The 20,683-nt window shown below is 58.0% G+C and overlaps 2 protein-coding genes across 2 annotated transcripts in view; both read right to left on the reverse strand.

Annotated features, from left to right (window-relative positions):
• Positions 1 to 551: 551 nt before the first annotated feature.
• Positions 552 to 4,283, reverse strand: PFDN5 (prefoldin subunit 5). Its single transcript, XM_058861208.1, has 6 exons — positions 4,167 to 4,283; positions 3,168 to 3,270; positions 2,652 to 2,683; positions 2,478 to 2,552; positions 1,606 to 1,711; positions 552 to 777 (listed from the first exon to the last, which is right to left on the reverse strand). Exons 1-6 carry the CDS (start codon positions 4,236 to 4,238, stop codon positions 701 to 703), a joined length of 465 nt encoding a protein of 154 aa, XP_058717191.1. The 5' UTR covers positions 4,239 to 4,283; the 3' UTR covers positions 552 to 700.
• Positions 4,284 to 5,620: 1,337 nt separating this feature from the next.
• Positions 5,621 to 20,683, reverse strand: part of ESPL1 (extra spindle pole bodies like 1, separase) — a 47,453-nt gene continuing 32,390 nt past the window's right edge. The window contains exons 23-33 of the mRNA XM_058861132.1: positions 20,437 to 20,668; positions 19,070 to 19,302; positions 17,590 to 17,708; positions 15,831 to 15,953; positions 14,650 to 14,811; positions 12,760 to 12,921; positions 11,621 to 11,725; positions 10,684 to 10,790; positions 9,300 to 9,383; positions 7,394 to 7,558; positions 5,621 to 6,654 (exon numbers count right to left, since the gene is read on the reverse strand). Of these exons, the coding sequence (XP_058717115.1) occupies positions 6,453 to 6,654; positions 7,394 to 7,558; positions 9,300 to 9,383; positions 10,684 to 10,790; positions 11,621 to 11,725; positions 12,760 to 12,921; positions 14,650 to 14,811; positions 15,831 to 15,953; positions 17,590 to 17,708; positions 19,070 to 19,302; positions 20,437 to 20,668 (1,694 nt within the window). The 3' untranslated portion in view covers positions 5,621 to 6,452. The remainder of the gene's footprint in view (positions 6,655 to 7,393; positions 7,559 to 9,299; positions 9,384 to 10,683; positions 10,791 to 11,620; positions 11,726 to 12,759; positions 12,922 to 14,649; positions 14,812 to 15,830; positions 15,954 to 17,589; positions 17,709 to 19,069; positions 19,303 to 20,436; positions 20,669 to 20,683) is intronic.

The following is a 20,683-nucleotide window of genomic DNA, read 5'->3' on the forward strand; positions in this document are numbered from 1 at the left end:
TGTCCCTGTCCCCACCCTGTCCCTGTCCCCACCCTGTCCCCATCCCTGTCCCCTGTCCCTGTCCCCATCCTTTGTCCCCTCCCGTCCGTGTCGCTGTCGCCACCTCGTGGCCGCTGCCGGGAGGACGCGGCTGCCGGGGGGGGCTCAGCCCCGCCACGACCCCCGGGACCCCCCCGGGACCCCCCAGGGACCCCCAGAAACACCCAGAAACACCCGGACACCCCCAGAACACCCCAGGGACCCCCCGGACACCCCCAGAGACCCCCCAGGGACCCCCCAGACACCCCCAGAAACACCCGGACACCCCCAGGACACCTCAGGGACCCCCCCGGACACCCCCAGAAACACCCGGACACCCCCAGGACACCCCAGGGACCCCCGGACACCCCCCAGACACCCCCAGGACACCCCAGGGACCCCTCAGACACCCCCAGACACCCCCAGACACCCCCAAGACCCCCCTGAGACCCCCGAGCACCCCCACGGTCCCCCCGGAGGGAGGGACCCCAAATCCCGGGGGTCTCCCCCCCCCCAAAACGCCCGGAGCCCACTCAGAGCCGTCTCCTTTATTGCAGGGACCGGTACAAAACAACGGGGTCGGGATTTGGGGTGAGGGGGGGGCTGCAGAGCCGGGATTTGGGGTGCAGTGGGGGGGGGGCTGCACCCCCAAATCCCCAGCCCAGGATTTTGGGGTGGGGGGCTACGCCTTGGCCCCCCCCGGGACCCCCTGGGCCGCCGTCAGCTGCTGCAGCTTCTGCGTCATCATCTCCAGCACGGCTGGGGGGCAGCGGGTCAGGGGCACCCCAAAAACGGGGGGCCCCCAAGGTGGGGAGGGGTCGGGGGGAGTCCCCAAAAGCAGGGAGGGGTCGGGAGGGGACCCCAAAAGCGGGGAGGGGTCGGGGGGAGACCCCAAAACCAGGGAGGGGTGGGGGGGACCCCCAAAAGCAGGGAGGAGGGGAAGGAGGGACCCCAAAGTCAGGGAGGGGTTGAGATGGACGTGGGGGGTTCCAAAGTGGGGAGGGGGCAAAGGGGGACCCCAAAAGTGGGGAGGGGTCGGGGTGGGGGGGAAATGGGGGCAGGGGGTCCTCAAAGTGGGGAGGGGTCAGGAGGGAAGCAAGGACAGGACCCCAAAAGTGGGGAGGGGGGAAAGGGGACCCTGGGACTGGGGAGATCCCAAAATGGGGAGGGGTCAGAGGGGTCTGGGGGGCACCAGGGTCGGGGGGACCCCAAAAATGGGGGGGGCTGAAATTGGGGAGGGGTCGGGAGGATTGGGGGGGTCAGGGAGACTCTGGGACCAGGGGGAGACCCCAAAATTGGGGAGGGGGGTAAAGGAGGAGCAGGGGGAGACCCCAAAATTGGGGAGGGGGGTAAAGGAGGAGCAGGGGGAGACCCCAAAATTGGAGAAGGGGGTAAAGGAGAACCAGGGGGAGACCCCAAAATTGGAGAGGGGGGTAAAGGAGGAGCAGGGGGAGACCCCAAAATTGGAGAGGAAAGTCAGGGGGGACCCCAGGGCTGGGAGAGACCCCAAAAATGGGGAGGGGGGCTGAGGGCAGGGGGTGTTTGGGGGGCTCAGGGGGTCCCCAGCTGCATTTTGGGGGTACCCACCCTGTTTCATGGCGTGCTTCTCCTGCAGGGCCGGCTGGATCTTCTCCATCTGCCGCGTCAGGAACTCGATCTTCCGCTTGAAAAACGCCCGAGCGTCCTCGGCAGACTGGGAACAACGGGGTGGGAAACGGGGTGGGAATGGGGGAAAATGGGAAAAAACGGGGAAAATGGGGAAAAACGGGGTGGGAAACGGGGTGGGAATGGGGGAAAATGGAGAAAAATGGGGGAAAATGGGGAAAAACGGGGTGGGAATGGGGAAAAACAGGGAAAAATAGGGTGGGAATGGGGGAAAATGGGGTGGGAATGGGGGGAAATGGGGAAAAATAGGGGAAAATGGGGGAAAATGGGGTGGGAATGGGGGAAAATGGGGGAAAATGGGGAAAATGAGGTGGGAATGGGGGAAAATGGGGGAAAATGGGGTGGGAACGGGGAAAATGGGGATAAATGGGGGAAAATGGGGGAAAATGGGGGAAAATGGGGTAAGAATGGGGGAAAACAGGGAAAATGAGGTGGGAATGGGGGAAAATGGGGTGGGAATGGGGAAAAATGGGGAAAAATGGGGTGGGAATGGGGAAAAACAGGAAAAACCAGAGAAAATTAGGGGAAAATTAAGAAAAATAGGGTGGGAAAGGGAGAAAAAGGGGTGAGAAATTGGGTGGGAATGATGAAAAATGGGGAAAACGGGGCGGGAAGGGGAGAAAATGGTGGGGAATGGGGATGGGAAAATGAGGAGATGGGGATGGGAAAGGGGCGAAATGAGGGAAAAATGGGTGGGAAACGGGGTGGGGAGTGGGGAATGGGATGGGAGAGGTGGAAATGGGGGTCCCCAGACCCCCAAAGCCCCCCCAAAGCCCCCCAAGCCCCCTCCTCACCTTCTCCACGTAGTAACCGGTGCCGACGTCCACCAGCACCGTCCGCACGTCCTGGAGCTTGCCGGGCACGTACATCTGGGGGGGTCATGGAAAACGGGGGGCACGGGGGGGTTGGGGGGCTCAGACCCCCCCAGGAGGGATTTTGGGGGGATTCCAGGAGCAGGAAAAGGATACGGAGCTGGTGAGAGGCACCAGGAGATCCTTCCCTGTGGAAAAAGGAGGGGTCAGGAAAGCCCCAGGAGCCCCTCAGGACCCCCCCAAAATCCCTTCCAGGACTCCCCAGGGTCTCCCTGGATTTGGGGACCCCTTGGCTTTAGGAACCAGCCCCTGGTTTTGGGGTCCCCCGTTAGGATTTGGGGAACTCCCAAAGGTCCCTCTAGGTTTGGAGACCCCACCCCCATCAAGATTTGGGGACCCCCCTCAGCTTTTGAATCCCCCCCACTTTGGATTTGGGAATCACCCCGATAATTCAGGACCCCCCACACATCAAGATTTGAGGACCCTCCCCTCAGATTTTGGGGTTCCCCTGAAGATTTGGGGCTCACAGACACCCCACAGGATCTGCAGCTCCCCACGTGAATTTGGGGGCTCTCTCTGGGGGTTTTGAAGCCTCGTATCAAGATCTGGGGACCCCCCCTGGGATTTTGGGGTCCCAAAATTTGGGATTTGGGGTTTTTTGGGGTCTCTCACCCTCGTTGCCTTTGTGCAGGACGTTCAGGCACTCCTTGGCCTCCACGAACTTGGTCTGCACCACCTTGAGCTGGGCCAGGGACGAGGACAGGAACTCCACCTCCTGTGGGGAGACCCCCGGATTGGGGATTGTGGGGAGGGGTCCAAAGGGAGACCCCCGGGAATGGGGATTGTGGGGAGGGGTCCAAAGGGAGACCCCCGGGAATGGGGATTGTGGGGAGGGGTCCAAGGGGAGACCCTCGGATTGGGGATTGTGGGGAGAGAGACCCCCGGGATTGGGGATTGAGGGGAGACCCCCGGATTGGGGATTGTGGGGAGGGGGAGACCCCCGGGGTTGGGGATTGAGAGGAGGGGTCTGAGGGGAGACCCCCGGGATTGGGGATTGTGGAGAGAGAGACCCCCGGATTGGGGATTGTGGGGAGGGGTCCAAAGGGAGACCCCCGGGGTTGGGGATTGTGGGGAGGGGGAGACCCCCGGATTGGGGATTGTGGGGAGACCCCCGGATTGGGGATTGAGGGGAGGGGTCCAAGGGGAGACCCCCGGGGTTGGGGTTTGTGGGGAGACCCCCAGGATTGGGGTTTGTGGGGAGGGGGAGACCCCCGAGATTTGGGTTTGTGGGGAGGGGTCCTGCGGGGGAGACCCCCACAAGGGCAGGGCTGGCCCCGAAGGGATGAGGAGGAAACTTCTTGGGGGAAGGTTCCAGAACCTGGGGCGTGGGCCAAGCCCGGGGGGGCCTCAAACTCGAGCCCCCACCCCAGACACCCCCAAATTCCCCTCCAGCCTCCCCCGAACTGCCCCAGCTGCGACCCCCAGGGCTCGGGACCCTCCCTGGGTTCTCTGAGACCCCCAAGTCCCCCCCGGAGCCCCCTCAGAGCCCCCGGCCCTGCTCCCCCCGCGATCCCCTCAGGACCCTCCCCAGGCCCCTCCCATCCCCGCTCCCCCCGGGACCCCCAGACCTCCCCTAAACCCCTTCCCCAGCCCCCTCCGAGCCCCCCGGACCTGCTCCAGCTGCCCCTTGAGCAGCTCCAGTTGGGGCAGCCCCAGTTCCCCAACGCTCACGGTCTGCGCCATCTTGGACCGCCCGCCCTCAGCCGGGCCCGCGCCCGCCGCCACAGCGCCCCCTGGCGGACGGGAGGACCGAGATGGCCGCTCTGAGACAGCGCCCCCTGGCGGATGGGAGGACCGAGACGGCCGCTCTGAGACAGCGCCCCCTGGCGGATGGGAGGACCGAGACGGCCGCTCTGAGACAGCGCCCCCTGGCGGATGGGAGGACCGAGATGGCCGCTCTGAGACAGCGCCCCCTGGCGGATGGGAGGACCGAGCCGGCCCTACTGAGACAGCGCCCCCTGGCGGATGGGAGGACCGAAATGGCCGCTCTGAGATAGCGCCCCCTGGCGGATGGGAGGACTTGGGGGGGGATAGTGACCCCCAGAAGGAAAAGGGGGGGTCCAGAGGGATTTGGGGGGGGTCCAGAGGGATTTGGGGGGGTCCAGAGGGATTTGGGGGGATCCAAAGGGATTTGGGGGGGTCCAAAGGGATTTTGGGGGGTCCAAAAGGATTTGGGGGGGTCCAAAGGGATTTGGGGGGGTCCAGAGGGATTTGGGGGGGTCCAGATGGATTTGGGGGGGTCCAAAGGGATTTGGGGGGGTCCAGAGGGATTTGGGGGGGTCCAGATGGATTTGGGGGGGCCAAAGACAGATTTTTGGGGGGCTCAGAGAGACTCAGGAGGGGTCAGTGCAGAGGCAGCAGCTTTATTGTTGCAAAATAGGCAAATAAAACCAAATTTTATTAAAATTTTGTTAAAATTTCGTTAAAATTAAGGCGGTTCCAACCCTCCTCCCCCCCCTTTCAAACACCCCAAAAATCCCTGAGGGGATGGGGAGCCCCAAAATCGTCACCAGAGGGGATGGGGGGGACCCCAAAAGTAACAAAGGAGGGACCCCCAAAGGCCACAAGCGGATCCCAAAAGTGATGGGGAGACCCCAAAACCTCCCCTGGGCAATGGGGGGATCCCCAAATTCTCCCCTATAAATAACGGGGGGACCCCAAAAACAACCCCACACAATGGGGGGACCCCAAATCTGTACCCCAGTGGAGTCTGTGGGCAATGGGGGGACCCTAAAATCAACCAGGGGACCCCAAAACTTCACTCCAGGTAATGGGGGGACCCCAAAGATGATGAAGGGACCCCAAAACTTCACTCCAGGCAATGGGGGGACCCCAAAGATGGCAAAGGGACCCCAAAACTTCAATCCAGGTAATGGGGGGACCCCAAAAATGACAAAGGGACCCCAAACCTTCACTCCAGGCAATGGGGGGGCCTCAAAGATGACAAAGGGACCCCAAACCTTCAATCCAGGTAATGGGGGGGACCCCAAAGATGATGAAGGGACCCCCAAACCTTCACTCTAGGCAATGGGGGGACCCTGAAATCAACCAGGGGACCCCAAAACTTCATTCCAGGTAATGGGGGGACCCCAAAGATGGCAAAGGGACCCCAAAACCTCAATCCAGGCAATGGGGGGGACCCTAAAATCAGCCAGGGGACCCCAAACCTTCACTCCAGGCAATGGGGGGACCCCAAAAATGACAAAGGGACCCCAAACTTTCACTCCAGGCAATGGGGGGACCCTAAAATCAACCAGGGGACCCCAAAACTTCACTCCAGGCAATGGGGGGGACCCCAAAGATGATGAAGGGACCCCAAACCTTCACTCCAGGCAATGGGGGGACCCCAAAGATGGCAAAGGGACCCCAAAACTTCAATCCAGGCAATGGGGGGACCCCAAAGGTGACAAAGGGACCCCAAACCCTCAGTCCAGGCAATGGGGGGACCCTAAAATCAGCCAGGGGACCCCAAAACCTCACACCAGGCAATGGGGGGACCCTAAAATCAACCAGGGGACCCCAAAACCTCACACCAGGCAATGGGGGGACCCCAAAGATGGCAAAGGGACCCCAAAACCTCAATCCAGGCAATGGGGGGACCCCAAAGGTGATGAAGGGACCCCAAAACTTCACTCCAGGCAATGGGGGGACCCCAAAGATGACAAAGGGACCCCAAACCTTCACTCCAGGCAATGGGGGGACCCTAAAATCAACCAGGGGACCCCAAAACTTCACTCCAGGCAATGGGGGGACCCCAAAAATGACAAAGGGACCCCAAAACTTCACTCCAGGTAATGGGGGGACCCCAAAGATGACAAAGGGACCCCCAAACCTTCACTCCAGGCAATGGGGGGACCCCAAAACTGCCCAGGGCCCCCCCCAAAGCACAGCCCCCCCTCAGCAGAGGCTGACTGGGAGCCCGTAGGCCACGGGGGCGGCCCCAATGAGGGATTTGAGTCTGGGGGCTTGGCGGGCCTGGGCCAGCTGGGCCAGCAGGGGGGTCCCGGGACCCCCCCCCAGCCAACCCCGCAGCAGAGCCTGAGCCAAACGGTCCAGATCCCGATCCGTGACATCCCACAGGTTCCCCAGCACCAGGGGGCTGCAAACGGGGGAGAGACCCCAAACGGGGGGTCAGAGACCCCAAATACAGAGAGACCCTCCCCAAATACAGAGAGACCCTCCCCAAATACACAGAGACCCCAAATGGGGGGTGAGAGACCCCAAATACACAGAGACCCCAAATGGGGGGTGAGAGACCCCAAATGGGGGGTGAGAGACCCCAAATGGGGGGGGAGAGACCCCAAAATACACAGAGACCCTCCCCCTCAAACACAGAGACCCCAAATGGGGGGTGAGACCCCAAATGGGGGGTGAGAGACCCCAAATACACAGAGACCCCTCCCAAATACACAGAGACCCCAAATGGGGGGTGAGAGACCCCAAATACACAGAGACCCTCCCCAAATACAGAGAGACCCTCCCCAAATACACAGAGACCCCAAATGGGGGGTCAGAGACCCCAAATGGGGGGTCAGAGACCCCAAACGGGGGGTGACAGACCCCAAATGGGGGGTGAGAGACCCCAAATACACAGAGACCCCCCCCTCAAACACAGAAACCCCAAAATGGGGCTGTGAGCCCCAAAAGAAAATCCCTTGAGATCCCCAAAAGTAAAGAGAGACCCCAAAAGTCCCAGAGCCCCCCAAAATCCCCAAATCCTCCCAAATCTCAGCACCCAGAGCCCCCCATGCAATCCCAGGCACCCAGAACTTGGCACCCGGAGCCCCCCCAGCTCCCAGATTCCCGAATTCCCGGATTCCCGGTTTCCCGGCACTCACCATCCGGCCAGGACGTATTTGAGGACGGTCCCGCTGGGCTCCAGCTGCCCCCGCGGGGTCAGAGCGGCGCTGGAGCAGCCGAAGAGCAGCACCACGGCCCGGCAGCGCAGCCGCGCCAGGCTCTGCCCGTCCAGGAGCCGAGCACCCGCACCGTGACCGGCGTAACTGTGGGGGGAACCCCAAAACTGATCCTAAATGTGATCCTAAACCTGATCCCAAACCTGATCCTGAATCTAACCCCAAACCTGATCCCAAACCTGATCCCGGCAGCGCAGGCGCGCCAGGCTCTGCCCGTCCAGGAGCCGAGCGCCCGCACCGTGACCGGCGTAACTGTGGGATGGACCCCAAACCTGATCCTAAATCTGATCCCAAACCTCATCCTAAACCTGACCCCAAACCTGATCCCAAACCTGATCCTGAATCTAACCCCAAACCTGATCCCAAACCTCATCCCGGCAGCGCAGGCGCGCCAGGCTCTGCCCGTCCAGGAGCCGAGCGCCCGCACCGTGACCGGCATAGCTGTGGGGGGAAATCTGATCCTAAACCTGATCCTAAACCTGGTCCTGAATCTAACCCCAAACCTGATCCCAAACCTGACCCCAAAGCAGCCGCGCCAGGCTCTGCCCGTCCAGGAGCCGAGCACCCGCACCGTGACCGGCGTAACTGTGGGGGGAACCCCAAAACTGATCCTAAACCTGATCCTAAATCTGATCCTAAACCTGATCCTAAATCTGATCCTAAATCTGATCCCAAACCTGATCCCAAATCAGCCCCAAATCCCCCCAAAATCCAACCCCAAATCAGCCCCAAATCCCCCCCAAAATCCAACCCCAAACCCGACCCCAAATCCCCCAAGATCCAACCCCAAATCCCCCCAAAATCCCACCCCAAATCCAGCCCCAAAAATCCCCTCAAAATCCCACCCCAAATCAGCTCCAAATCCCCTCAAAATCCAACCCCAAATCAGCCTCAAATCCCCTCAAAATCCAACCCCAAATCAGCCCCAAATCCCCCCAAAATCCCACCCCAAACCAGCCCCAAAACCCCCCAAAATCCAACGCCAAATTCTGCCAAAATCCAACCCCAAATCCCCCCCAAATCCCCCCCCAAATCAGCCCCAAATCAGCTCCAAATTCCCCCAAAATCCAACCCCAAATCAACCCCAAACCAGCCCCAAATCCCCCCAAAATCCAGCCCCAAATCCCCCCAAAATCCCACCCCAAATCAGCCCCAAATCCCCCCAAAATCCAACCCCAAATCCCACCCCAAATCAGCTCCAAATCCCCTCAAAATCCCACCCCAAATCCCCCCAAAATCCAACCTCAAATCAACCCCAAATCCAGCCCCAAATTAACTCCAAATCCAACCCCAAATCCAGCCCCAAATCCAACCCAAATCAGCCCCAAATCCCCTCAAAATCCAACCCCAAATCAGCCCCAAATCCCCCCAAAATCCAACCCCAAATCAGCCCCAAATTCCCCCAAAATCCCACCCCAAATCCCCCCCAAATCCAACCCCAAATCCAACCCAAATCAGCCCCAAAACCCCCCAAAACCCAACCCCAAACCAGCCCCAAATCCCCTCAAAATCCAACCCCAAATCCAGCCCCAAAAATCCCCTCAAATCCCACCCCAAATCAGCCCCAAAACCCCCCAAAATCCAACCCCAAAACCCCCCAAAATCCCACCCCAAATCCCCCCAAAATCCAACCCCAAATCCCCCCAAAATCCAACCCCAAATCAACCCCAAAATCCCACCCCAAATCAGCCCCAAATCCAGCCCCAAATCAGCCCCAAATCCCCCAAACCCGACCCCAAATCCCCCCCAAATCCCCCCCGAATCAGCCCCAAATCCCCCAAACCCGGCCCCAAACCATCCCCGATCCCTTTTGGGGTTTTTGTCTCACATGTAGAGGTCGCGCTCCCCCAGCGCCTCCTGGAGCTGCTGTGGGGTTGGAGCCGCCCCCGACACCCCGCGCCAGCCCGGCTCGCTGGGAGCGCCCAAATCCGGAAAAACGGGAAAAATCGGGAAAAACGGGAAAAATCGGGAAAAACGGGAAAAATCGGGAAAAACGGGAAAAAAAAATTGGGAAAAACGGGAAAAATTGGGATAAACGGGAAAAAATGGGATAAAGGGGAAAAAATGGGATAAAGGGGAAAAAATGGGATAAAGGGGAAAAATCGGGATAAACGGGAAGGATTGGGATAAAGGGGAAAGATGGGATAAAGGGGAAAAAATGGGATAAACGGGAAAAATTGGGATAAACGGGAAGGATTGGGATAAACGGGAAAAATTGGGGTAAAGGGGAAAAAATTGGGATAAACGGGAAAAAATTGGGATAAACGGGAAAAAATGGGATAAAGGGGAAAAATCGGGATAAAGGGGAAAAAATGGGATAAAGGGGAAAAATCGGGGTAAAGGGGAAAAATCGGGGTAAAGGGGAAAAATCGGGATAAACGGGAAAAATTGGGAAAAACGGGAAAAATTGGGATAAACGGGAAAAATTGGGATAAACGGGAAAAATCGGGAAAAACGGGAAAAATCGGGAAAAATTGGGATAAATGGGAAAAATTGGGATAAACGGGAAAAATCGGGAAAAACGGGAAAAATCGGGAAAAATTGGGATAAATGGGAAAAATTGGGATAAACGGGAAAAAATTGGGATAAAGGGGAAAAATGGGATAAATGGGAAAAAATTGGGGTAAAAGGGAAAAATCGGGAAAAACGGGAAGGATTTGGGATAAACGGGAAAAATCGGGATAAACGGGAAAAATCGGGATAAACAGGAAGGATTTGGGGTTCCCACAGAGAGTCTGGGGTCTTGGAGGGGGTTTTTGGGGTTCTGAGGGGATTTTTGGGGTCCCAGGTGTGTCTGGGGCAGTTTTGGGGGGTTTTGGGGGATTTTTGGTGTCCCAGGTGTATTTGGGGCAGTTTTTGGGGGGTTTTTGGAGTCCCAGGTGTATTTGGGGCAGTTTTTGGGGGGTTTTTGGGTGTTTTTTGGGTGTTTTTGGGGGGTTTCTGGGTGTTTTTTGGGTGTTTTTTGGTGTCCCAGGTGTATTTGGGGCAGTTTTTGGGGGGTTTTTGGGTGTTTTTTGGGTGTTTTTTGGGTGTTTTTGGGTGTTTTTGGGGGTTTTTGGGGGTTTTTGGGTGGTTTTTGGGTGTTTTTTGGGGGTTTTTGGGTGTTTTTGGGGGTTTTTGGGTGTTTTTTGGGGGTTTTTGGGTGTTTTTTGGGGGTTTTTGGGTGTTTTTTGGGGGTTTTTGGGTGTTTTTGGGGGTTTTTGGGGCGTCACCTCTCAAACCAGGCCCGGAATCGCTCCTCGGTGCCGCCCAGGTCTCGCTGTGGGTTCAGGACGTAGAAGGCGCTCCTGGGGTTCACCCCCCGCTGCAGCACCGGGCCCTGCACAGGTGGGCACAGGTGGGCACAGGTGGGGTACAGGGGTGTCCCCAATTCCAGGGGTGTCCCCAGGGGTGTCCCCATGTCCCCAGGGGTGTCCCCAGGTGTCCCAGTTGTCTCAGGTGTCCCCATGTCCCCAGGTGTGTCCCCCCAGCTGTCCTGTGTGTCCCCAGGTGTCCCCAGGTGTCCCCAGCTGTCCCCAGGTGTGTCCCCAGCTGTCCCAGGTGTGTCCCAGGTACCCCCAGCTGTCCCCCCAGGTGTGTCCCCAGGTGTCCCCAGCTGTCCCAGGTGTGTCCCCAGCTGTCCCCAGGTGTCCCAGGTGTGTCCCCAGCTGTCCCCAGGTGTGTCCCCAGGTGTCCCCAGCTGTCCCAGGTGTGTCCCAGCTGTCCCCAGGTGTGTCCCCAGGTACCCCAAGTGTCCCCAGGTGTGTCCCCATGTCCCCAGCTGTCCCCAGGTGTCCCCAGGTGTGTCCCCAGCTGTCCCCAGGTGTCCCCAGCTGTCCCAGGTGTGTCCCCAGCTGTCCCAGGTGTGTCCCCAGGTGTGTCCCCAGCTGTCCCAGCTGTCCCAGGTGTGTCCCCAGGTGTCCCCAGGTGTGTCCCCAGGTGTGTCCCCAGCTGTCCCCAGCTGTCCCCAGATGTCCCCAGCTGTCCCCCCAGGTGTCCCCAGCTGTCCCCCCAGGTGTCCCCAGGTGTCCCCAGGTGTCCCCAGGTGTCCCCAGGTGTCCCCAGCTGTCCCCCCAGCTGTCCCCAGCTGTCCCCAGCTGTCCCCAGGTGTGTCCCCAGCTGTCCCAGCTGTCCCAGCTGTCCCAGGTGTCCCCCCAGGTGTGGCAGTACCTGTGGGCCCAGCCCGTAGCGCAGCAGGAAGCGCAGCCCCGGCAGCCGCGTCACCGGAACGTTCCGGAGAGTTCCGGAGCTCTCCCAGGGGAGGCGCTGCAGGTGCTGAGACAGGAACGGGGTCAGGGACAGGGGAGGGGAGGAGGAGGAGGAGGAGGAGGAAGAGGAGGAGGAAGAGGAGGAGGAAGAGGAGGAGGAAGAGGAAGAGGAAGAGGAGGAGGAAGAGGAAGAGGAGGAGGAAGAGGAGGAGGAGGAAGAGGAGGAGGAAGAGGAGGAGGAAGAGGAGGAGGAGGAAGATGAGGAGGAAGAGGAGGAGGAAGAGGAGGAGGAAGAGGAAGAGGAGGAAGAGGAGGAGGAGGAGGAGGAAGAAGATGGAGGTGAAGAGATGGAGACGACAAAGAGGAAGATTAAAGATGCTGAAGAAAACAAAACTGATGAGGAGGATGAAGAGGAAGACGAAGATGAAGGAGATGAAGGAGACGAAGGAGACGAAGATGAGGAAGATGAGGAAGATGAGGAAGATGAAGAACACGAAGACAAAGAAGATGAGGAAGATACGGAAGGTAAAAGTGAGGAAAACAAAGCTGAGGAAGGTGAGGAGGAAGGTGAGGAGGAGGAGGAAGATCAGGAGAAGGAGGAAGGTTAGGAAGTTGAGGAAGAGGAATATGAGGAGGAAGGTGAGGAAAGTGAGGAAGAGGAGGAGGAGGAGGAAGGAGATGAGGAGGAAGCTGAGGAAGTGGAGGAGGAGGAAGGTGAGGAAGAGGAAAGTGAGGAAGAGGAGGAGGAAGGTGAGGAGAAGGAGGAAGGTGAGGAGGAGGAAAGTGAGGAAGAGGAAGCTGAGGGAGATCAGGAGGAGGAAGCTGAGGAGAAGGAAGCTGAGGAAGGTGAGGAAGAGGAAGGTGAGGGAGATGAGGAGGAAGGTGAGGAAGAGGAAGGTGAGGAAGAGGAAGGTGAGGGAGATGAGGAGGAAGGTGAGGAAGTGGAGGAGGAGGAAGCTGAGGAAGCGGAGGAGGAAGGTGAGGAAGAGGAGGAGGAAGGTGAGGAAGAGGAAGGTGAGGAGGAGGAGGAGGAAGGTGAGGAAGAGGAAGGTGAGGAAGAGGAGGAGGAGGAGGAAGGTGAGGAAGGCCCGGGGCTCTCACCCTGTCCAGCAGCAGCACCAGGGACCCCGCGCTGCCCCCGGGCCCCTCCCGGCGCCGCTCCAGGGCCTCGTCCAGCAACAGCCGCGCCCGGAGCGGCCGCGCCGGACACAGCGCCCGAGCCACAGCCCGGACATCGGCCGGACACAGCACTGCCAGCAACACCTGGGGGAGAAATCTGGGATTGGAACCCCAAAATCCGGGATTGGAACCCCAAAATATGGGATCAGGACCCCCAAATCTGGGATTGGAACCCTAAATCTGGGATCAGAGGGACACAGCGCCAGGGCCAGAGCCCGGACATCGGCCGGACACAGCACCGCCAGCAGCACCTGGGGGAGAAATCCGGGATTGGAACCCCAAAATCCGGGATTGGAACCCCAAAATCCGGGATTGGAACCCCAAAATCCGGGATCAGAACCCCCAAATCTGGGATCAGAGGGACACAGCGCCCGAGCCAGAGCCCGGACATCGGCCGGACACAGCACTGCCAGCAACACCTGGGGGAGAGAGAACCCCAAATCCGGGATTGGAACCCTAAATCTGGGATTGGAACCCTAAATCTGGGATCAGAGCGGCCGCGCCGGACACAGCGCCCGAGCCAGAGCCCGGACATCGGCCGGACACAGCACCGCCAGCAGCACCTGGAGAGAGAAATCTGGGATTGGAACCCCAAAATCCGGGATTGGAACCCTAAATCTGGGATTGGAACCCCAAAATCCGGGATTGGAACCCCAAAATCCGGGATCAGAGCCCCCAAATCTGGGATCAGAGCGGCCGCGCCGGACACAGCGCCCGAGCCACAGCCCGGACATCGGCCGGACACAGCACCGCCAGCAGCACCTGGAGAGAGATCAGAACCCCAAATCCGGGATTGGAACCCCAAAATCCGGGATTGGAACCCCAAAATATGGGAACAGGACCCCTAAATCCGGGATCAGAACCCCCAAATCTGGGATCAGAGCGGCCGCGCCGGACACAGCGCCCGAGCCAGAGCCCGGACATCGGCCGGACACAGCACCGCCAGCAACACCTGGGGGAGAGAGATCAGAACCCTAAATCCAGGATTGGAACCCCAAAATCCGGGATTGGAACCCCAAAATCCGGGATTGGAACCCTAAATCTGGGATTGGAACCCTAAATCTGGGATCAGAGCGGCCGCACCGGACACAGTGCCCGAGCCAGAGCCCGGACATCGGCCGGACACAGCACCGCCAGCAACACCTGGAGAGATCAGAACCCCAAATCCGGGATTGGAACCCCAAAATCCGGGATTGGAACCCCTAAATCCGGGATTGGAACCCCAAAATCTGGGATCAGAGCCCCCAAATCTGGGATCAGAGCGGCCGCGCCGGACACAGCGCCCGAGCCAGAGCCCGGACATCGGCCGGACACAGCACCGCCAGCAACACCTGGAGAGAGATCCCAGATCCCAAATCCCAGATCCCAAATCCCAAATCCCAGATCCCAGATCCCAAGTCCCAGATCCCAAATCCCAAATCCCAGATCCCAAATCCCAGATCCCAGATCCCAAATCCCAAATCCCAAATCCCAAATCCCAAACCCCAGATCCCAAATCCCAAACCCCAGATCCCAAATCCCAAATCCCAGATCCCAAATCCCAGATCCCAAATCCCAAATCCCAGATCCCAAATCCCAGATCCCAGATCCCAAATCCCAGATCCCAGATCCCAAATCCCAGATCCCAAATCCCAGATCCCAGATCCCAAATCCCAAATCCCAGATCCCAAATCCCAGATCCCAAATCCCAAATCCCAGATCCCAAATCCCAAACCCCAGATCCCAAATCCCAAATCCCAGATCCCGAATCCCAGATCCCAAATCCCAGATCCCGGATCCCAAATCCCAGATCCCAGATCCCAGATCCCAAACCTGCAGCAGGGCGGGGTCGGGGTTGCTCCAGCCGCATTCCCGGAGTTCCTGGAGCAGCCGGGACAATTCCTGCTGATCCAGGGGGGAATTCCCGGGATCCCGGGGCAGCAGCAGCCCCCGCCAGCATCCCAAAACCTCCGAATCCAGGCTCTGGATCAGGCTCTGGGGAAAGACACGGAATGGGAACGGGATCCTGACCCCAAAAACACCGGGAATGTCACGGGATAATCCCTTGGGAATCCCAAGGGAATCACAGGGGGAATCCCAAAGGGAATCCCAGGGAAAATCCCACGAGGAATCGAAGGGAGGGTTATGGGGGAGGGCAGGACCCCATTCCCGAGGGTTTTCCCGATGTTTGGGGGGTTGGGAAAGTGGGAATTGCAGGGAAAATCCCGTGGGAATGCCAGGGAAAATCCCACGGGAATGCCAGGGAAAATCCCAGTGGGAATGAGGGAAATCCCAGCAGGAATCCCAGGGAAATCCCAGGGAAATCCCAGGGAAATCCCACTTGGAATCAGGAAAATCTCAGGGAAATCCCACAGGAATCCCAGGGAAAATCCCAGGGAAAATCCCAGTGGGAAGGAGGGAAATCCCAGCAGGAATCGCAGCAGGAATGCCATGGAAATCCCACGAGGAATGAGGGAAATCCCATGGAAATTCCAGGGAAATCCCAGCAGGAATGCCATGGAAATCCCACCAGGACTGAGGGAAATCCCACTTGGAATCAGGAAAATCCCAGGGAAAATCCCAGTGGGAATGAGGGAAATCCCAGGAAAATCCCATGGAAATCCCATCAGGAATCCCAGGGAATTCCCGCAGGAATGCCAGGGAAGATCCCATGGGAATGCCAGGGAAATCCCAGGGAAATCCCAGGAAAATCTCAGGAAAATCCCAGGGAAATCCCAGGGAAATCCCAGGGAAATCCCAGGAAAATCCCAGGAAAATCCCAGGAAAATCCCACAGGAATCCCAGGGAAATCCCAGGAAAATCCCAGGAAAATCCCACAGGAATCCCAGGAAAATCCCAGGAAAATCCCACAGGAATCCCAGGAAAATCCCAGGAAAATCCCTCAGGAATCCCAGGCTGTTTCCCAGTGAATCCAGGAGGTTTTCCCAGCCCCAGGCCCCATTCCCGATGTTTTTTCCCGGGATTTGGGGCCGTGGGAAGGCTCCGGGTCCCACCTGCATGCGCAGATCCAGCCGGGATCGCCGCTCCCACCATTCCCGGCGCTCGCTGCAGCCGTTGGCCTCGCGCTGCTCCCGCTGGATCCCGTCCAGCTCCCGGAAAAGATCGGCCAGGGGCGCCTGGAAAAAAACCCGGGAATCGGGAATGCCGGGAATTCTGGGAATTGGGAATTCTGGGAATCGGGAATTCCAGCCCCGGGGATCGGGAATTCTGGGAATTGGGAATCGGGAATTGGGAATTCCGGGAATCGGGAATTCTGGGAATTGGGAATTGGGAATTCCGGGAATCGGGAATTCCGGGAATCGGGAATTGGGAATTCCGGGAATCGGGAATCAGGAATTGGGAATTCCGGGAATCGGGAATTGGGAATTCCGGGAATTGGGAATTCTGGGAATCGGGAATTCCGGGAATCGGGAACTCCGGGAATCGGGAATTCTGGGAATTCTGGGAATTGGGAATCGGGAATTGGGAATTCCAGTGGGGATTGGGAATTCCGGGAATCGGGAATTCTGGGAATCGGGAATTCTGGGAGTCGGGAACTCCGGAAATCGGGAATTCCGGGAATCGGGAATTGGGAATTCTGGGAATCGGGAATCAGGAATTGGGAATTCCGGGAATCGGGAATTGGGAATTCCGGGAATTGGGAATTCTGGGAATCGGGAATTCTGGGAATCGGGAATCCTGGGAGTCGGGAACTCCGGGAATCGGGAATTCCGGGAATCGGGAATTGGGAATTCTGGGAATCGGGAACTCCGGGAATCGGGAATTCCGGGAATCAGGAATTCCGGGAATCGGGAATTCCGGCCCCGGGAATCGGGAATTCCAGCGGGGATCGGGAATTCCGGGAACCGGGAATTGGGAATTCCGGGAATTGGGAATTCTGGGAATTCCGGCCCCGGGAATTGGGAATTCAGGAATCGGGAATTCCGGGAAACGGGAATTCCAGCGGGGATCGGGAATCCTGGTGGGGATCGGGAATTTCGGGAATTCCAGCCCCGGGAATTGGGAATTCCAGGAATCGGGAATTGGGAATTCCGGGAATCGGGAATTGGGAATTCCGGGAATCGGGAATTCCGGGAATTCCAGCCCCGGGAATCCTCCTGGACTCCCAGAACGGGGGGAGGAGGAGGAGGAGGGTGAAGGTGAGGATGAGGAGGATGATGAAGAAGGATGAAGATGATGAAGATGAAGGTGAGGATGATGAGGATGATTAAGGTGGGGATGTTGAAGGTGGGGATGAAGATGAAGATGATGAAGGTGATGATGAAGGTGATGAAGGTGAGGATGATGAGGATGATGAAGATGAAGGTGAAGATGAGGATGATGAAGATGAAGGTGAGGATGATGAAGATGATGAAGGTGATGATGATGAAGGTGAGAATGAGGAAGGTGATGATTATGAAGAAGATGAAGGTGAAGATGGGGATGATGAAGGTGATGATGAGGATGATGAGGATGATGAAGGTGAAGATGAAGATGAAGGTGATGAAGATGAAGGTGATGAGGATGATGAAGGTGAGGATGAAGATGAAGGTGAGGATGAAGAAGCTGAGGATGAAGATGAAGGTGATGATGATGAAGATGATAATGATGATGATGATGAAGGTGATGATGATGATGAAAGTGATGATGAAGATGAAGGGGATGAAGATGAAGGTGATGATGAAGATGAAGGTGATGATGAAGATGAAGGTGATGATGAAGATGATGATGCAGATGAAGGTGATGATGATGAAGATGATGAAGGTCACTGACCTGTCCGGGCTGGGTGGGGATCCGGACGCTCAGGGGTTCGGCGCCGCGCTCCAACCGCGTCAGCACCAGCGCGGCCGCGGGGCCGGCACCGGCCAGGGACAGCTGGCACACGGTGACACCTGCAGGGGGACAGACAGAATCCCGGGAATTCCTTGGGAATTTGGGAATTCCAATCCCATGGAACCCCTGACACCACTGGAAAAACCTCCCAGACCCAAATTCCAACCGTTCCCCATCCCAGGAAACTCCGGGATTGGCACACGGTGACACCGGCCAGGGACAGCTGGCACACGGTGACACCTGCGGGGGGGACACGGAATCCCGGGAATTCCGGGGAATTTGGGAATTCCAATCCCATGGAATCCCATCCCATGGAATCCCCAAACCTGGAAAAACCTCCCAGAGAAAAATTCCAACCATTCCCCATCCCAGGAAACTCCGGGATTGGCACACGGTGACACCGGCCAGGGACAGCTGGCACACGGTGACACCTGCCAGGGACAGACGGAATCCCGGGAATTCCTTGGGAATTTGGGAATTCCAATCCCATGGAATCCCATCCCAGGGAATCCCATCCCATGGAAAAACCTCCCAGACCCAAATTCCAACCGTTCCCCATCCCAGGATTGGCACACGGTGACACCGGCCAGGGACAGACGGAATCCCGGGAATTCCTTGGGAATTCGGGAATTCCAATCCCAGGGAATCCCATCCCAGGGAATCCCAATCCCATGGAAAAACCTCCCAGAGAAAAATTCCAACCATTCCCCATCCCAGGAAACTCCAGGATTGGCACACGGTGACACCTGCGGGGGGGACAGACGGAATCCCGGGAATTCCTTGGGAATTTGGGAATTCCATCCCAGGGAATCCCATCCCATGGAACCCCTGACACCACTGGGAAAACCTCCCAGACCCAAATTCCAACCGTTCCCCATCCCAGGAAACTCCGGGATTGGCACACGGTGACACCTGCCAGGGACAGACGGAATCCCGGGAATTCTTTGGGAATTTGGGAATTCCAGGAATCCCAATCCCAGGGAATTCCCAAACCTGGAAAAACCTCCCAGACCCAAATTCCAACCGTTCCCCATCCCAGGAAACTCCAGGTTTGGCACACGGTGACACCGGCCAGGGACAGCCGGGAATTCCTGGGAATTCCCCCAGAATTCCAACCCCATGGAATCCCCGACCCTGGAAAAGCTTCCCAGACCCAAAGTCTGGAATCCCCAGAGTGGGAATTTGGGATTTTCCAACCCCCCCAAAACTGGGAATTTGGGATTTCCCAACCCCCAAAGTGGGAATTTGGGATTTCCCAACCCCCAGAGTGGGAATTTGGGATTTTCCAACCCCCAGAGTGGGAATTTGGGATTTCCCAATCCCCAAAACCGGGAATTTGGGATTTTCCAACCCCCAGAGTGGGAATTTGGGATTTCCCAACCCCCAAAACCAGGAATTTGGGATTTTCCAAGGAACTGACCGCTGGGAATCTTCTGGAGCTGCTCCCGGAACCGCTCCCGCTCCGCCGGCCCCAACCCCGTGGAGCTGAACTGGAAAAGCTCCTCCAGCTGGGCCAGGTGGGATTGGGAATCCTGGGAATCCTGGGAATCCTGGGAATCCTGGGAATCCCGGGAATCCTCCTCTTCCCGCAGGGAGAGGCCCCGGAGCTGATCCGAGACGTCGCCTCCGGCGGCCGCTGCTTTCCGCTGCTTCCTGCGGGATCATCCCAAAATTCCTCCGGAGGGGGCCGGGGATTGGGGGAGGGAGGGAGGGAATGGGGGGATGGGGATACGGGATAGGGAATGTTGGGAATGGGAATGTGGGATATTGGGAATGTTGGGAATGTTGGGAATGGGAATATGGGATACGGGATAGGGAATGTTGGGAATGGGAATATGGGATATTGGGAATGTTGGGAATGTTGGGAATGGGAATATGGGATATGGGATGTTGGGAATGTTGGGGATGTTGGGAATGGGAATATGGGATATGGGATGTTGGGAATGTTGGGGATGTTGGGAATGTGACGTTGGGAATGGGGATATGGGGTATTTGGAATGGAATGTTGGGAATGGGAATGTTGGGAATGTTGGGAATGTGATGTTGGGAATGTTGATATGGGATGTTTGGAATGGAATGTTGGGAATGGGAATGTTGGGAATGTTGGGAATGTGATGTTGGGAATGTTGATATGGGATGTTTGGAATGGAATGTTGGGAATGGGAATGTTGGGAATGTTGGGAATGTTGGGGATGTTGGGGATGTTGGGGATGTTGGGGATGTTGGGGATGTTGGGGATGTTGGGGATGTTGGGAATGTTGGGAATGTTGGGAATGTTGGGAATGTTGGGGATGTTGGGGATGTTGGGGATGTGGGGAATGTGGGGAATGTGGGGAATGTGGGGAATGTTGGGAATGTTGGGAATGTTGGGATGTTGGGAATGTTGGGAACGTTGGGAATGTTGGGAGTGTTGGGAACGTTGGGATGTTGGGATGTTGGGAATGTTGATATGGGATGTTGGGAATGGGAATGTTGGGATGTTGGGATGTTGGGAATGTTGGGAATGTTGGGAATGTTGGGAAGGGGTCCCTTGCTCGTGGCACTCGGGGGATGAAAGGGGGGACGTGGGATGGGGACATTGGGAGGGGACTCTGGGAGGTGACACCGGGGGGTGACACCGGGAGGTGACACTGAGAGGTGACACGGGGAGGGGACACCGAGAGGTGACACGGGGAGGTGACACGGGGAGGTGACACCGGGAGGGGACACCGGGAGGTGACACCGGGAGGGGACACCGAGAGGTGACATGGGGAGGGGACACCGGGAGGGCGCGGCCGCAGCACCCACCGAGCCCTGGAGTGGACGGTGGCCAGCAGCTGGTGGCGGGCGGTGACCGCCAGGGACTCGGCCAGCAGCCCCGCGGTGGCCACAGGGTCACTGTCCCCAAGGGCCAGCGCCAGCAGCTGGCACAGCTGGGCATAGAGAGAGCCCGGAGGGAAGTGACCGACCCACGCCAGGGCCTCGGCCAGCAGAGAGCGGACAGCGGCCAGAGAGGGGACAGCGGCCACAGAGGGGACACCTGCGGACAGATGGA

This window comes from Poecile atricapillus, chromosome 35, assembly GCF_030490865.1.
Source record: "Poecile atricapillus isolate bPoeAtr1 chromosome 35, bPoeAtr1.hap1, whole genome shotgun sequence".
NCBI lineage: Eukaryota > Metazoa > Chordata > Aves > Passeriformes > Paridae > Poecile > Poecile atricapillus.

Bases quoted from the DNA above. Each gene is read 5' to 3' on its own strand.
- PFDN5 (XM_058861208.1), bottom strand. From the start codon at position 4,238: ATGGCGCAGACCGTGAGCGTTGGGGAACTGGGGCTGCCCCAACTGGAG. The intron at 2,684-3,167 runs GTGAGAGACCCC...CTTTTTCCACAG, and splicing joins CCTGCACAAAGGCAACGAGG to GGAAGGATCTCCTGGTGCCT. The intron at 2,553-2,651 runs GTATCCTTTTCC...TGACCCCCCCAG, and splicing joins TGGTGCCTCTCACCAGCTCC to ATGTACGTGCCCGGCAAGCT.